The sequence below is a fragment of the Phyllostomus discolor genome, chromosome 6, assembly GCF_004126475.2.
Source record: "Phyllostomus discolor isolate MPI-MPIP mPhyDis1 chromosome 6, mPhyDis1.pri.v3, whole genome shotgun sequence".
In the NCBI taxonomy this organism is placed as follows: Eukaryota; Metazoa; Chordata; class Mammalia; order Chiroptera; family Phyllostomidae; genus Phyllostomus; species Phyllostomus discolor.
In genome coordinates, this window is record NC_040908.2 from 77,798,338 (window position 1) to 77,815,871 (window position 17,534).

General features: G+C 49.4%; 1 protein-coding gene across 1 annotated transcript in view; it reads left to right on the plus strand.

The window, feature by feature from the left end:
* NECTIN1 (nectin cell adhesion molecule 1) overlaps positions 1-16,626 on the plus strand; it is a 66,494-nt gene extending 49,868 nt beyond the window's left edge. Inside the window, exons 2-6 of the mRNA XM_036028398.1 lie at positions 1,068-1,418; positions 1,911-2,213; positions 2,638-2,755; positions 4,207-4,358; positions 13,226-16,626. Coding sequence (XP_035884291.1) covers positions 1,068-1,418; positions 1,911-2,213; positions 2,638-2,755; positions 4,207-4,358; positions 13,226-13,773 — 1,472 coding nt within the window. The 3' untranslated portion in view covers positions 13,774-16,626. The remainder of the gene's footprint in view (positions 1-1,067; positions 1,419-1,910; positions 2,214-2,637; positions 2,756-4,206; positions 4,359-13,225) is intronic.
* The last annotated feature ends 908 nt before the right edge of the window (positions 16,627-17,534 follow it).

The following is a 17,534-nucleotide window of genomic DNA, read 5'->3' on the forward strand; positions in this document are numbered from 1 at the left end:
ATGTAAAAGACACAGACCCTGCTCTGGACCAGACTGAACTGGTGGAGGAGTCAGGTGTTAACATCTAAATTCCAAGGCAGAAAGGGCTATGATGGAGGTGGTTGGGTTAATACAGCTGGGAGGATCAGGGAAGCTTCCGAGAATAAGTGGCCTGAGTAGATTACGCACCAGTAGAGGAAGGGGTGGAGGATGGGAAGGGCCTTCTAGGGCACTGCATGAGTAAGAGTCAGGAAGTACTCCATCTCTAGGCTCTGTGCTCCTTGGTGGCTGGGGCTGACTTTCTCATTAATATGAGTCAAGTGCTGATAAATGAGAGGATGATGGGAGGAAAACACAGAAACCTGGCATTTTCTCAGTGTAGTGCCTACTTCTTTCTTCCTGGTTGGGTAAGAGAGGCCAAACCAGTGCACCCCATGACACGGGACTTAGCTGTGAGGGAGAAGAGAGCAACAGTGGCACAGTGACAGCCACTATGGGCCCTTGTGCTTCCCCACTGTTTTCTGCCTCCTGATACACTTTCTCATCCATCATATCATTTGGTTCTCCTAGCAACCCTATGAGGTACAGACCACTGGATTTATCTGCCCCATTTGTCAGAAGAGGGAACAAAGCTCAGGAAAGGGAAATAGCTGGGTGATTCCTCTGCTGGAGCTGTGCTCAAAAGCAGCACATTCCACTTTCTCATTAAAAACGAAGTAGACACGTACTTATTGCCATGCAGCAACACTGATGGTATACCACCAGGTAAAATGCAATATATGGAACAATATGTAGAATATGGTTTGGATTTTGTGTAAAAAATAATTAATTAAATAGAGAGTTGTGTAGATACAGAGATAAAAGTAAAAGAATACTTTCTACAAGATTATCAGTGACATTTCTGAGTGTTGGGGTCATGGGTTGTTGTAATTTTCTTCTCAGTATTTTTCAGTGTTTTTATGGCAAGCAATTATCCTTTTTATAACCAGAATAAAAAGAACTGCTAGAAAATACAAGACCAGTGCCCAGGGAGTTTAGGTGGGAACTTGTGTCCGTTGCTAACCCTTCCTGCCATCTCTCTTGACCAGGTGCCCACACCCAAGTGGTCCAGGTGAACGATTCCATGTATGGTTTCATCGGCACAGATGTGGTGCTGCACTGTAGCTTTGCCAACCCACTGCCTGGTGTAAAGATTACCCAAGTCACATGGCAGAAGGCCACCAATGGCTCCAAGCAGAACGTGGCCATCTACAACCCAGCCATGGGTGTCTCTGTGCTGCCTCCCTACCGTGAGCGTGTGGAGTTCCTACGGCCCTCCTTCATTGATGGCACCATCCGCCTCTCCCGCCTGGAGCTGGAGGATGAGGGTGTCTACATCTGCGAGTTTGCCACCTTCCCTGCTGGCAATCGAGAGAGCCAGCTTAATCTCACTGTGATGGGTAAGCTGGCCAACCCCTCCTTCCCCGCTTGTGCAGAGGCCTGTGACCTGGGGATTTGGCCATCCTCGGTGTGTGTTTCAGTGGCCTCAGACATTCTTCTTCTGTTGGCATGCTCCCAAAGATCCAGCATGGCACCTCTAGCCCTTCTGGACAGGCTCTCTCACAGTTCATTAGGGATTGGGTTCAGGGCCTTACCTGTGTGCAGAACTGAGGATCAGTATTCAGGTTGTAGCTCCACTATGGAGCAATCCATGGGTAGTCTGGAGGCATGCTGAAGCATCAGACATAATAGTAAAGAAAAGAGTTGCTTGAGTTGTTTGCCTTGGTCGTGACAAGACTCCAAGAAGTCCTGCACTTGCCAAAAGGGGATGCAAATAGTAGAGCAGGAGGTTAGACATTACAAAGTTCCTATGAGAAAGGGCAACTGACAGGCAGTAGAGTCAGTCCCATGAATCTCTCTGATGTCCCATGGCTCTTTCTGGTGTCCCACAGCCAAACCCACCAACTGGATAGAGGGTACCCAGGCAGTACTTCGAGCCAAGAAGGGGTATGATGATAAGGTCCTGGTGGCTACCTGCACCTCAGCCAATGGGAAGCCACCCAGTGTGTTGTCCTGGGAAACACGGTTGAAGGGTGAGGCAGAGTACCAGGAGATCCGGAATCCCAATGGCACCGTGACTGTCATCAGCCGCTACCGCCTGGTGCCCAACCGGGAAGCCCACCAGCAGTCCCTGGCCTGCATAGTCAACTACCACATGGACCGATTCCGGGAAAGCATCACCATCAACGTGCAATGTGAGCAGGGGCCAGGTGCGGGCGGGTGGACTTCCTGGGCTGGACACCACTATCCCTCCCCATGGCCTCACCCTTACCTATCCTCCCTTCTCTTTTGCTTCTTATCTCCTGTCATACTCCCACCCCATTTCTTGCCTTACCCACTCTATCCTTTCTTCTACCCTCCTTTTCTTCTTCCTCCCTTTTCCTTTCTGGAGGTGCTTTGTCCTCCCCTCCTCTCTTCCCCATCATCTCTGTTGCTCATCCTTTCTCTCCTTCCTTGTTCCACTTGCTGCTTCTATGATCTTCACCATCCCTCTCTCTTCCCCTCTTCTGGTCATTTCCATGTCACTTCCAATTTTAACCCTTTGCTGTCTTGAGATTCCCTTGCCCCCAAATCTTGCTCTTCTGACATTCTTATTCGACATCACCCTTTGCCCCACAGATGAGCCCAAGGTGACCATCGAGGGATTTGATGGGAACTGGTACCTGCAGCGGATGGATGTGAAACTCACCTGCAAAGCTGATGCTAACCCCCCAGCCACCGAGTACCACTGGACCACGTAAGTGCTGTGAAGCTGACTGGTTCTTGTAAAGTATCTTGCTGTCACAGAGATGCCTACCCACCCAACCTCCAGGAGCCTTAGGCAGGGAGGAAATTGGGGTCTATGTTCATGTTTCTCAGTCAAAAGTGGAGGAGTCATGAGAGATCCCACACATACATACACCCACATGTTTGACAGAGTCAGGGTCAGTGGGACAATCCATTTTGCCAGAGGGATTTTACCTTGTTACCTACCTCCCTTCTTCTCCCTAATAGTTTTGTCATTTTCTGTTGGTGATTCAGTCTGAGTCACTGCCTCCCAAGCCCCCAGAATTTATTTTTATCAAGGTGTCCCCAGGAAAGCTGGCTTTCTGAAGCATTCCAGATCTTTCTTTGTTTCTGTTCCTTTTCACCAACACCTCCAGATTCTCAGGGAGGAGGCAGCAGTCAGCCCAGAATACCTGTGTTCATAGAGCTTTCATTCTACATCCCATGATCCCATTCTTGGTTTCACAGTCTTTAGGCCTGGCCCTTGAAGGGTTCTGTCTCCTCTCTAGTCAGTGCTTACGGTTGAGCCAAAGTTTGCCCCAGAGAAGGGCTGGATAGAACACATAGAGAGAGAGGGATGTAGGTGAAGCCAAGAAGAACATTGGCATGGGTGGTCAGACAGCTGTCTGGATTATATCTACACACTTTTCCAGGAAGTAGGGGGCACAGGATATTCTGGCTATTACCTTCTACTTTCTGGAATCAAATCTGCTTCTGAAAGTGTGAATGGGCAGGGCCTGCTTGCCAATTTCAGCTCTGTGGACCACGAACCTACATTTAAGTCCCGCAGAATAATTGCTTTGTGGCATTGGGGACCAGGAGGAAGGAAGAAAATTCCCTGTGTTCTGGAAACTGCCAGGATGCTCCCAACATGAAAAAGGCCTGTGACATGCCCAATAAGGACATAAGATAGTGAAATGGAACAACTCCTAAGCATGGGTCACTCTCATTACCTGATTAGCTTGTTAAAATACAGATTCCCAGGCTATGGCCCCAGTGGTCCAGCTTCAGTCAGTCTGGAGTTAGAACCCTGACATCTGCATTGTTAACCAGCTACGCAAGAAACCAAGTGTCAACAATTAGGAACCACAACTATTAGAAAGGACACTATGCCAGGAGTCCAAAAATCTGGGAGAAGCTCCAGTTTTGCCACCTACTAGCTGTACTTCCTTGACCTTGAACCTCAGGTTCCCCATGTGTTATCTACCTGTTCTATCTGCATTTCAGTGCTATGATGATCATGTGTGAAATGCTAAATGATATAAAACTGCCAAGTGCAAGAAATTGTTGTTATTGTTCCTGCTTTTACTCCTTCTAAGACAGACCCTACCTTTTAATCAGAAGAAGGGCAGCTGGTGGGCTTGGAGCCACATGGGTGCCACAGGAGAGACATAAACCTTTGTCTTTTCCCAATTTCTACAGGCTGAATGGCTCTCTCCCCAAGGGTGTGGAGGCCCAGAACAGAACCCTTTTCTTCAGAGGACCCATCAATTATAGCCTGACAGGGACCTATATCTGCGAGGCCACCAACCCCATTGGTACCCGCTCGGGCCAGGTGGAGGTCAATATCACAGGTAGGAAGCTGTGTCCTTCCCTGCCTCTCCCTATCCACTGCTCCCTCTGTAGCCATCATCCCCCTCCTATGGGTTGTTTTGTTACAGGAAACTTTTCTTTTTTTCCTGCTTCTCTTCTTCCTTGAGCTCTGGCCATTGGTCTAGCTTTGCCTTTCTCTTTCCTCTGTTTAAGGCTGTGTGTGAGACAGTCAGTGTAAGCCCCAGTCAGAGAGAGGAAGTAAGTGCTGCTTACAGTAATGCTGTTGGTGGTGGGGATGTTAAGAGGCTGCTACCATATGATGCTAGGTTATGGGGATGGGTTTGCAAGTGGAGTTCATCCCCTCCAAGTTCTGCTTCTGCAGCTCAGGAAACTATGAACTGAAAAGGAGGCTTGCCTCAGCAGGGATACTGGAGGGGTAGCCCAAAGCCATAGTGGTTTGTGTGCCCTGCCACTGAATTACTCTTTTCCCTGCATTTTTCTCCTTGTCAATGCAGATGAAGAGGTTCAGCCACCTGACCTTTCAGGGCAAAGGGAGAATAGGCTAGGATATTCTGGAGGAGACTTCACACAGACTAAGAAAGGAGCATGGGCTTCGATATCAGACAGGTGGGACACTGGACAAGCCTTTATCTATTAAAATGGGATGTTATGAGGTGCCTTGAAGGGTCAGAATTATACATAACATAGGCCAAGTTCTTAGCACAGACCTGTCTGCCAATAAATGGCCAATGCTCTATGATTATCTTGACTTCTGTCATTATTAAGGGAAAGATCAAAACAAGCCAATAGCCAATAGCAGGATAAATTGTCATCACAGCTTCACAACTGGAAGAGGGAGTATCTTTAATATTGTATCTAAGCTAGGTGCAGGGTGAGAAAGTAAACAGAAAGTGACACCATGCTGCTGCTGAGATGATAGAAGTAACATCAGAGGGTAAGTTTCATGTATAGGAAGTTAGGCCAGATTCAGGACAGGGAGTGGGGCAGAGGTTACTGGGCTCCAATTGCAGGGCTTGGGCAAACTCTGAAGCTTGTCTTAGGAGTGTGAGACCTCGTTTGTGGGTATATTCAAGGCATAGCTTCAGAAGGAGCAGCCCAAAGCTGTCCAGGGGCTACACTTAGCTGACTTCAAGGCAGTTCTGTCACCTCTCTGGGTGGTGGGGGGTTATAGAGCCACTTTTTGCTTGCTCTTTTCTTCAACTCTCTGTCCTTGGCCTTCAGGCTGCTTAAGGGAGAGGAAGTGTTAGAGATGGAATCTGGGGAAAGCTAAGGCAACCCCTCCCCCAGGCTAGGGTTTAGTGTTCCCAAAGGTTGGCAAGGAAGGGAGGACCAGAGTCATATACTTCGTCCTTCCTAGAGAAAATTTGAGCAAAGCTCAGATAGAGCCTCATAGGTGCCTGAGCTCTGGCCCTGAGTCTATGGGAGAAGACAAGGATGAGAAGTAGTGATGAGGGAGCATGACCACCCCAAAGAGAGGCTTGTCATATGAAGAATAGTTCAGATTTGGCCTGAGCATGTTCACATACTGGCTCTTCCTGGCTATGTGACAAGTCCTTCACTTCTCTGAGCCTCGGCTTCCTAGTCTGTAATATGGAAATAATTGGGTTTTTATGATCATATCAAATCCATATTCTCCTGCCTGGCACATGGCAGGTAATCCCTTCATGGTGATACCTCTCACCCAGGTAGACTACCCATACCACCAATGTATACTGCATCCCTCTCCACCTCCAGACTCTCCAGGGAAAGTGCTGATTAGAAAATCAGAGGAAGAAAACAAGAAACCCAGAAGCAATATCCTTTCATTGACCCTAATCCCCAGCATGAGTGGACCAGCCAGAGGCCAAAGGCCCTGCTAGGCTTATGGAGTTTATGGTGCTGCTCAGCCCCAGAGACAGGGCTGGGCAGGAAGGTCAAGCCTCCCTTTTCCAAAAGCACAGAAGGATACAAGATGACTGTGAGTGCAGACTACTCATCAGGAAGTCACACCAGATGTAGAAGCAGGGAGGAAGAGAAGGGTGCATTTCCTAGGCCCTGGCTACAGAGAAGAGAGGAAAGGAAGAAAGAGACTGGCTGTGGAGGTGGCCGTCTTTGTGGGAGTCAGGCCTAGGCAGACTTTGGGCAGGTGGTCAGGCCTGATGGGCAGGTAGGCCAGGGATTCCCAGGGCATATAACATGCCCTCCTATGCTCTCTGGAGGTATAGAGTGGGACAAGGTTGGTAACTAAAGACACACACATGGGCGGTGAGAAGGGCCTTGCATAAGTGGACTCTTGTTAGCAGCCTAGGTTGGCAGGAGCCATGGAAGCATGACATGCAGTGAATCGCTGATGGGCCCAAGAGCTGTTTAGCTGGCCATCCTAAGAGAAGGTCTGATAGCCCCAAAAGGAAGACTTAGCCAGGCAGCCCAAATCTTTTCAGAGCTGTTTATTCTTGTGCTCAGGGGCAATCTCCAAGCAGTAGTCAACCCTACCAGCCTTCACTCTGCATTGACTAGTGCCTGTCACATTCTCTGAGGGCCCACTCTGGGGGATACAACCATGCCATGTGCTCTCAGGTCTCACTTGTCTAGAAGGAATGCATGAGTGAGACAGATAAGTGGAAATTTAAATTTTCATTCTGTCCACCCATTCAGGTAATAGCTTTGCCCTGGGTGCCTATGGAGAGGAAAATGAAGAGTAATTGGGGCAGGGACAGGGAAAGGTATACAGAGGGGAATATGTCACAGATGCAGTGTGTACAGGTCGTGTATGTCCCTGGCTGCTGCACCACCTACACAGACACACTTTGGCACAGGCCTCTCAAGGTCCCAGATCCTGGAAAAGGTGTTACTTGAGTTGTTCCTACAAGGATGAGTGAGTGGGCAGTGGTGGAGGGTGGGAGGGTGGCAGGGGAAGTGTGTGTAAGAAAATTGAAGGAGAGGGACTTTCTCTTTGTTTGTTGACCCAGGTGAGCCTCTGAAGGGCTTCTGCAGAGAAGCAGTGTGCCAGGGCAGGTGGTTCAGACTGAGCATTTGGGAGGCTTTGTGGTTGGTATGCAGGGAACAGTTAGGGGCCATACAGTGAGGTTTTTCCAAGTGGGAAACAAGAGGCCTGGGCTGTGGCCATGGGGATAAAAGCAAAGGAGACAAACTTACCAGAATTTCCACAGGGCCTGGGGTTCTCCTACTGAGGAGCAATTTCATGGGGTTGGCCAAATAGTCACAAAATAAACTAGTAAGCTCCCCTCCACTTTCCCTGTGGGAGTAATGCTGAAGATGGGGAGGGGTGCTCAGGGTATGGTTTTGACTAGACAAAAAGAGGCCAAATTAGGCAGTATCTATGTCCCTGGTATGGGGCATGTTAGGAGGAGAGTGTCTAAGCCACTCACAGAGCTGGGCAGGGAGGTCACTGGGTGGTAGGGTGTTATCCCAATTCCCATTTCCAGTGAAGGTAAGAGTGTACCCATTAGGCAAGGGGGTCTTCAGACCAAGGGTTGGTGGTGCTTCATGGTCCATCTAGAAGGTAGGGGGTGTGTGAGCCTGCAAGTGTGTATGCCTGGTCCTGAGTATGGGCACGTGCCTCTGAGCAAATGAATGTGCACCCCCACGGAGGCACGTGGCCATGTACATGCTGAGTATGCACATGGGAGCCCGTGGCTATGCAGCGGGTACATGTGCCTTTGTCCAGGCTGGGAAACAACAGTGCCCTGGGGAGTCTTTGAGGAGGCAGCAGCACCTATACCTCAGGGGAACATGGTTCTCCTCTAGTTTGATGAGGCCCTGTCTGTTGGTCTGACAGATACACAGCTGCTGCAGCTGCAAGAGGAAGAGAGGGGCTTCTCACCCTCTCCACACCCCACTGTACTGCACACCACCGGGAGATGTAATTCTCACAGCTTCCTAGCCTAATCTTCTGATGCCTGCCTACATTGCTCTTAGAAGCCAGTCCAAATATTTCTTTCTGAAGAAAGCCTTCAGAAAGACTTCTCCAAATCCTAGATCCAGACTGTAAACTCTAACCCTTCACCCTACCTCAGATCCATCCAAAGCCCCCATAACCATCCACCTACCTCAGGAATGCAGAGTCCCCACTGCCCCAGAGGAGAGACTGCAAGCCTTCAGGAATGGGGGCCAAGCTGCCCCCTTTATAAGATGACACAAGGGATACAGGTGGACCCCTGCCAGTGAGCACAAGTGAGCCCACTGCTCAGCTCTTTTCTTTCCTCCCAGCTGCTCCTGGCACAGAGGCTGTGCTCTTGGCACAGAGACAACAGCTACCGTCTGAATGTGACATCTGGAGGGACAGAGTGGGAGGGGGTAGGTTCTCCTTTCCACACCAAACAGCCAAGTTTTCTACTTATGAATTAACTAGATTCCTATACCTATTACTTTCTCCTGTACCCTCACTAAGCATCTTCACTCTCAAGTCTGCAATGATGGAAGGTCATCTTAACCATTCTTCTTCCTCTACATGGACCTGGTCCTAAAGCAACCAAAGCAGTGAGGGTTCCCTTTGGTCCAAAAAGCTCCCTAGCTATCCTAGGTAGAGTAAACCTCTCATTAGGACTAGGAAAAAAAAAAGTTAAGCAGAAGGGCCTAGAAGGGGAAGAGACTCAGTATCATCTGTCCCCAAGCCACCACTCTCCTCCTCCTGTTACCTGCTCCAATGAAATGTGGTCTCCATTACATGCATTTATTTGAGTATCTCCAGAATATTTGCTGTGCCTAGAGCAAGGCTCACCTATATGATATAACGCTTGCCTTTAAACAATTTATTCAACTAATTATTGAACTCCAGCCACATGCCAGTCAGTCTAGGTACATGGGAATACATCATTGAGCCAAAAAAGTCCCTGTCCCTGTGGAGCTTACATTTTAGCACAGGAGGACAGACAACAAGCAATAGATAAAATACATTTGAAAAATTATGTAGTCATTTTGAAGGTGATATGGAAAAAAGAAGAGCCTCATAGAAGGGTCCCAAGTGTTGGAGGTGGGGGCGCATGAACTGCAACTTTAAACAGTAAAGTCAGGGAGGGCCTCGATGAGAATGGGACACTGGTGCCAAGCCCTGAAGAAGGCGAGACAGTAAGCATGAGACACCTGTGGGAGAAGCCTTACAGGGTTGCAGAGCAGCCACTGCAAAGGTGCTGAAAGTACCTGGGGTGGAGAAGAGCAGGAGATGAAGTCAGAGGTAGAAGGCAGAGGCACAGATTATGTGGAGCATTTAAGCTCCCCAGATTTAAAAGGATCTCTGTGGCTGTTGTGTTAAAAAAAAAAATAGTCTATAGAGGAAGTGAGTGGAATGAGGATAGACAGGTGGCTATTGTAATAATCCAGGTGAGAGATAGTGGTGGCTTGGATCTGGGTGGTGGTGATAGTAAGAGGTAGTCAGGTTCTAGATTTACTTTGAATGCAAGTGTACAGACTAGTTTGGGACACCAGCCACTCGCATGAAATAGATAATACTGTAAACTCTACCATATTATTATTAATGGGGTTCAATAAATTCAACCTAGTCTAGTAAAATGTAGGAGAGCTGTATTTTTTTCATTGGGTCTCTGTCATCACAGAACACATGAAAATAAATGTAGTGGAATTCACATTATATGCAACTGTAACACACTAAATTGAGTTGATCCCAATTCTCTTAAAGATCTACTCCCTCTACCTTTCTCATGCATTCCTGCAGAAGAGGAGAGCCTTAGCCATTTGAACACTGGCAGAAGAACTGGAGCCAATCCTGGCTAATTTACATTTATCACAAGGTGTATTATCACAGGCTCTACTATAATATGTCAGTGTACAATTAATGGAATAGACTTAACTATTATTTATACCAGAATTAGAGGTGTAGACCATTAATACAGAAACTTGTAGAGAGAAAAGATAAGTGTGAACTGGAGAAGAGAAGGCTGCACAGAGAGGGGCTGGAGGACTGGAATAGGCAGAGGATAAGCAGGAGCACTCTTGGCAGAATAGACAGCAAGGACAGGATGTCAGCCAAGCCCAAGATCAAGTTACACGATGGAAGCTTTGAAGACAAGACTAGCATGTGTGACACGTAGTAAGGAAGTCATTACTAGTCTTGAGAAAGGGAGTGGTAGTGACTGCACAATGGAAAATAAGCCTGGCGATTGTGGATGGAATGGCTAGAGGGGCAGAGACCAAATGAAGGTGGGAGTTTCAGGAATATACAACAACACCTGGCATAAAGTGCAAGATATTGAATAGCAAGAATGAAAGAGAAATGAGGTTCTAAGCTAGAAAAGTAAACAAATGGTGGTGGGAGATGTGGTGTTGATTAGAGAGGGTTTGGAGGTAAGCTGGTGAACCAGGTGGACACAGATGGATTGAGATGGTGGAGAGAAGTCCATATAAAGATATGCTAAAGAAGAGTTTCCAAAGAATGTACCCAGATGCTAGTCCGGAGAATGGCCCTTCAGTCTGGAAAGGTGGGGTTCATGCTCCATTAGGTTAGAGAACACTGCATCCTGTATGTTCCTATTAGAGCTCACTGTGTGTGTAAAAAGATGAAGGGCTCTGATGCTTTGTCTAAACCAACATTTCCCAAAGTGTTTAACCCTCGTATTTTTGCTGATGTCTAAGCCAGTGGTTTGAGTTTCCATGGGCTATAGTTTGGGAAATGTCTTCTAAGAGTCCTTTGGAGATAAATCTCAGAGTTTGAAAAGCAAGCATGGTAAAGGTAACTCATGACCATGGACCAGGTCTGTCACTAGGAAATAAAGCAGATGGTAAGGGCTGAAGGTCCACTGATGGAGTCTTCAGCCAGGTGGCTGGAGCAGAGCGTAGGCCCAGCAATGCAGCCAGAGACAGACAGAGAGGAAAGCCAAGATCTGGGAATTCTTATATTATAAGTCAAGGGACACTTTTCTAACTCCAGTCCCCATGATCTCTTCTCCTGCATTCCTGAGGCACTTTCTCTGCCAATGCCCTGGACATCTGCATACAGCTCTGTCTCTGAGAATGTCCTTTGATTCCCCAACTAGATTGTTAGTTTCTTGTATCTTGTTACTACTAGCAAAGTGGATACTCAGTACTTGTTTGCTGATTGGCTGGGTGGGTGGATGGATAGATGGATGGATTGAGTGAGTGGATAGGAGGGTGGATGGAGCAAGTGAAGAGAGGAGAGAGCATTCCCATATGGGGTGAGAACTGAAGAGGTATCTAACAAGCAGGTAGAAAGTATAGAAGAGGCCAGCTGCCTCTTGGGTTCCCCTTATGGAGGCAGCTCCCACCTCATGGGGAACAAGGCTACAGCCCCTTTAAAGGCAGTAAACAGATGAGACCTGGGGAACCAGAGGAGTCTTGATGTTCTCAGGGATACTGCTCTGGAAGTAGGCAGTGAGGACAAATATTCAATAAATATTTATTGGGTAGCCACTTGGGGTGCTGCACTGAGGACACAGCGGTAACAAGTAGTTGAACTTCTTCTCTCTGCCAACTCCTGCATGTGAAGAAGCCAGGAACACATATAGAGAAGCATCTAGGTAGCCCTAGCTCAGTAGTGTACCTGAGCAAATAGCCTCCCCTTCTTAGGCCCCAGTGTTTTCATTAGCCCTTCCCACCTGAACTCCTGGAAGACCTTTACTTCTCTATTCTGGAACTCTGCCCTGCTCTGTACCCACTACAGATAACACTGCACACTCTCACACACATGGGCTGTCCCACCTCTGGGAGAAGGAAATGTCAAATAGGAGGAGCAGGATTCCCATGAACTGAGTGAAGCTGAATCAGGGAGTGGTGAGCTGGCAGAAACCAATTCTCAGAGGCTGAATGATGCTCAAATCAACCCCTTACCATGGCCTGAAGAAAGGAGGGGTGAGAGCATGGGTACTGAGCCTCCAAGTTTGCCCACCAGCTCTTGAGCTAGGCTAGCTGTGGTCTCTGGTGCCACCCTGTGGTGATGGTGGCAACCACCTCCCTCAGCTTCTTCTAGGCCCCTGGGTTTGCCCCACTGGCAAAGAGTCACCCACCCAGCCTTCTCTTCCCTTCCTCCTGTTTCTTTTCTCTTTTTTTTTTCATCTTTCCTGCATTTTGTTTTTACTCTTTCCTCAGTATGAACATATTTGTACAGATATACTCATCACATCAGCATAGGCATACAGGCTCACTGTGCGCAGAGGGGTGTGTGCCCGTGTACATGCCCTCTGAGTATATGTGTCATCTTCACTATATACTCCTTTGCTCTCACGCTCCATTTCTACACATCCATTCTAAGCATCTTATGCTAATTGCCCAGGCTGGTTATATCCCTAGCCTCTACCTTGCCCTGCAAGGCCTGGCCATAACCAACAACCACAGCCTTGGTTTCTGACACTCATGGGCATGTGTGGAGTCAGGACCTGGGAACCTGTCCTCTTTCTTGTACCCTAGGAGCAGATGCAATCAGGTGGCACCCAACCAGCAGGTATTGGGCAGAGGGGCAGTAGTGACATTTGCACAGGCATGTCATGTAAGAGAACCAACATTGCATCATTGGTTGATGGCCATGGGTGTTATTTTTCCTCTCTAAGCCTCTGCTCCCTGTGTGTTAAGTGGAAATTAATAGTACACCTACCGCACGGGGTGTCATGATAGTGACTGCATCTAGGGAATACTAGGCTGGCACCTGTGCCTCCCTACATTCTAATGAGGATGATCTGAGCTTGCACCACATCCAAGGAGAAAGTTAGCATGGAGGCTCTGAGACTGCACAGCGCTCTCTGCCTCTCTTCTCTCACTCCAGCTTCTGACACTCTGCACAATGGGCTCCTGGAGGGAAGGATTGTGGAGGAACTGGAGCTGCCCTTGGCCTCACCTCCTGGCCTTTCCCTCCCCTACCTTCCTCACTCCCTTCCACTGAGCAGACACTGACACTGTCCCTCCACCTCTTTTCTTCCCCCAGAATTCCCCTACACCCCATCTCCTCCTGAACATGGGCGGCGGGCCGGGCCAGTACCCACGGCCATCATTGGGGGCGTGGCAGGGAGCATCCTGCTGGTGCTTATCGTGGTTGGCGGGATTGTGATGGCCCTGCGCCGGCGCCGTCACACCTTCAAGGGTGACTACAGCACAAAGAAGCATGTGTATGGCAACGGCTACAGCAAGGCGGGCATCCCCCAGCACCACCCACCCATGGCCCAGAACCTGCAGTACCCTGATGACTCAGATGATGAGAAGAAGGCCGGCCCACTAGGAGGGAGCAGCTATGAGGAGGAAGAGGAGGAGGAGGGTGGTGGAGGGGGCGAACGCAAGGTGGGAGGCACTCATCCCAAATACGACGAGGATGCCAAGCGGCCCTACTTCACAGTGGATGAGTCCGAAGCCCATCAGGACAGCTATGGGGACCGGACTCTGGGCTACCAGTATGACCCTGAGCAGCTGGACTTGGCTGAGAACATGGTTTCTCAGAATGATGGGTCTTTTATTTCCAAGAAGGAATGGTATGTGTAGTCTCCTCTCCAGAGCCTCTGTCTTCACCCCTTCTCCCCAGCCCCTACCCACACACCCCCTGCCTTTCTTCCACTTACCCCTTACTGCCAAATCCTCCACAAACTGACAAGAGACTCACCCAACTACCCAAAGCCAGCTCCTTACTCCCAGGGAGCCAGGGAGTTCAGGGCAAATGCCACCTGCTTTGTTTTGATTCCCTCCCTGTCCCCTGTTCTCCCCATGGTGTCATGCTCGCTATGGCTTTGATATTCCTGTACCTTCCCTCCCCAACTGCAGCCTCCTGCCCTTTGTACAAGATGCCAATTCTTACCTTGTGTACCTAGGCATCTGTCTTTCCAGGGTTTGTGGAGCCAGCCCTCCCCTGTCCCAACACTGGAATTTCTCTGTGTTCTCTCCACTGGGGGCAGGAGGCTGCAGGGCCTCCCAGAGGAAAAGCCTTACCCCCAGATACTGCTCCTTTGTTCCCAAGAAGAGGGAACTCAACACCCCCAACATGAGCTGACACAGCTGGGAATTTGAACCCCAGTCTAGACAGAAGTTTCACCCAAGAGGTAGGGTGTGAGGTGTGACTTCTCTGAAGCACCCAGGGTTGTCTGGGTAAATCAGGTTGAATAGAGTTGAGGTCCCCCTGGGCAGTGTGTTTTCCTCATGAGGTTGGTTTTTTTTTTCCTCGTTATCCTAGAGAGTAATGTCCTAAGTGACCCTCTTCTTTACCCTTTGGCTCCCCACGGAATGGGACTCCAAGGTGTACTCTGACCCACACTTCCCACAGCTCTACTGACAGACACATACCCACATACACACACACTAGGCTTCTGTGCACCCAAAAAAATACGTACCTTACCCAGGCTGGATACTGACCAAGGCTTGCCCCTCTCTGCTCCATTTCTTTCCCACTCCCCTCTGACAGTGGAGAGGCCTTCAGAAGCCTTTAGGACAGCTGAGACTAGGTCCCCAATGCCTCCACCTAGTATCTCAGGCTGTCCCTAAACTGCTTCTCTGGCATGGAAGTTTCTCAGATTTTTCTTATCTATTCAGTGCTAGCAACTCCTGATTCTCTTGGGGAGTCAGGGCTGGCATCCCAGAAGGGAAATGCCTCTTGGAGTTAGAGGTGAGCAAGTACCCAGGTGGAGGGTATAGGGAGGAAGCCCTGTGATAGAAGCTCTGCAAATACAGTCACAGACTCTGAAGGGTGTAGGTAGCACCTCACCCACGAAGGCCAGAAAGTGCAAGAGGAATAGGGGAGCCAGGGATGCTGAGTCAGAAGCTCCTACTTGCTCCTGCTCACCACTCTCTACTTCCTGTTAGCTATTCCTGGCCTTTGTTCTGGGTGAAGGACACCTTGGAGAAGTTTTCCCTTTGAGTTGTAGATTTCCCCCTTGAATGGACTTCTGAGTTCCTGTCAGTCACCCAAGACTCAGTCTTCTCATCTCTAAAATGGAGGGAGTCTCCTCCCAGCCCTCTCAGTTCCCTTAGCTCAAAGTGCCTCAGTCCCTCCATCTATACTCATTGCCCCCTATACCTCACTCCTGGCACTCTAGATAAGAAAGACCCTGTGATGGGAGAGGCAGGTTCATGCCTGCCTATTAGGATTCTGGTTAAATCAGCCCAGGGTGTCAGGAGCTCTATGGGATGGCAGCTGTTGGGGGTAGGGGACAGACCACTCTGTTTACCGTGGACACTAGCCAGCTCTGCCATAGGCTTCCTAGGAAAGCTCCCAGCTCCATCCTCTACCCCATTTCTTCCTGGTGCTGCTGTTGGACCCCTAACCAGCTCTATCTCTGTCCTGGCAACCCTGGGCCCACCATGTGGGCCTCCCTCGCCTGGCCCCCATTGCCCTAGCCCCAGTCCAGGCCACCCAGTAGCCACGTAGCAGAATTCTGAAGCCATGCCAGCTCTGGGGCCATTCTCCCCTCTTGGCATTGAGAGTACTGGATGGAGTGGAGTTAGGGGAGAAAATTCTGGGGTCTTACTAGCCACAGGGCAGAGGAGGGGTGGAGGACATGGGCTGTTTCTCCCAGTAGTGTTATTGTCCCCCCAAGGCAAAGGACCTTTTCCATGTCATATCACTGCCCATCCCACCTCATGCCACTCTGACTCCTGTGCCTGGTTTCCTTGCCCCTAGGCAGGAGGAAATCCCAGGGACCTGCCCGGTAAAGTCATTCTCTGCCCCCTTGAAACCATAAGACCAAAAGGATTCCTCCTGTGTTGACCTGACCCTGCACTGCCAACCCCTATTTCTTACTTTATGATGGACTTAGAAGGCCCCCAGGCCCAGCCAAAGGGGGACGCAGCACTGAGTCCCCCTTAAGACACCTCCACACCTTCCACCCAAACAAAGCACAAATTGTTATGCCTATGCCACATGCATTGGTCGTATGGGAGCTCCTGCCTAGCCCAGAACCCAATTGCAGCATTACCAGCAGGGAAACTGCTCCCCAAGGCCAAGAGTGGGCTTGAGGCAGGGGTCAGCACTTGGGCTGGAGAGATGGGTTTTCTGTGCCCCAAGTTTGTGGGCATGTGAGCATTGCTGCTGGGCCTACAGACACAGCCTCTAGCAAAGGGAAGGTGTGGCCGATCAGAAAGAAGAGGATGTTCTCCTCTGTGATACCAGCATGAGCTAAGCTTCTGCCCTTGCTGGAAATGAAATAAACTTGGTATTCATTGTGCCAAGAGCTTTCCAGTTGTCATCCTGCCTCTTCTTGCCCTCCCTGCCCTTGCCCAGCCCCTGCTCCATCTGTATTTATATTTCCTTAAGATTTTGATTATCTAATGTAATAGAATCTCTGAGCCCCTTCTATCAGAAAAATCTGAAAGGTAGCAGCATGGGAATGCACGTGCAGCCACCTGAGGCCCAGCCCAAAAGCACATGGGGCATACAGACCCCAGCACAGGCAGAGGCACACACTCACACTCTCAGGCATGGCAGGGGAATGGGCTGGTCCTACTGAAACCCTTGAGGACAAGACAATGGTTTCCCAGTGTTCAGGCTATAAGGCAGACTTACAGGAGTTGTATCTCTTGGACATGTGCCCCTCTGCCAACCCCCTCCTATGTGCCCAAATCACTGGTGCAATAATTCTGCCATCCTCCAAACAGAGGAACCAGGGATTGTTAGGTGGGTGGGGCAACTCACCTGGGAGAAGGAGATTGCCCTCAGGTCTCCTAGGGGCCAGACAGAGAGTCCTCTGCAGTCTGACTGCCACCAATAACCCTCTCCTGGTGAGCAGTTATTGGTGGCAGTCAGACTGCAGAGGACTCTCTGTCTGGCCCCTAGGCCTCTCCCAGGCCCCACACATCCACAGGGTAACATGCTCTGCCCATGGGTGTCTGGGAAGGAGGCCTGTACTGCCACCACCCAAGTGTAAGGCCAGAGGAACTCTGCCCACTGGTGCTGCTGCTCTTCCCACTACTGCTATGAGGAATGGGATACTTGGCTGGAAAAAAATGGTTTTCTTTTTTGTATAAATGAAAACAAAATCCAGGAAAAGCTGCCACATTCCCCCTCTGAGTGTTAGGCACATACTTTGCTTCAGTTTCTTTGTCCCCATTTTCATCTTTGGTACTAGGGATGGCCCAGGAGATTCTCCTGGTTCTGACCTGGGGGTGTTTGCATCACCCTCTTTTACTTGTATTTAAAAAAAAAAAGTAATGGGTTGAAAAATGTACTGAGGAAAAAATGTACTTTTTTTATAATAAATGTTTAAAACAATGCTGGCTGCCTTGTGTCACTTGTATCTCCCTGGAGTGGCTGTGCCCTT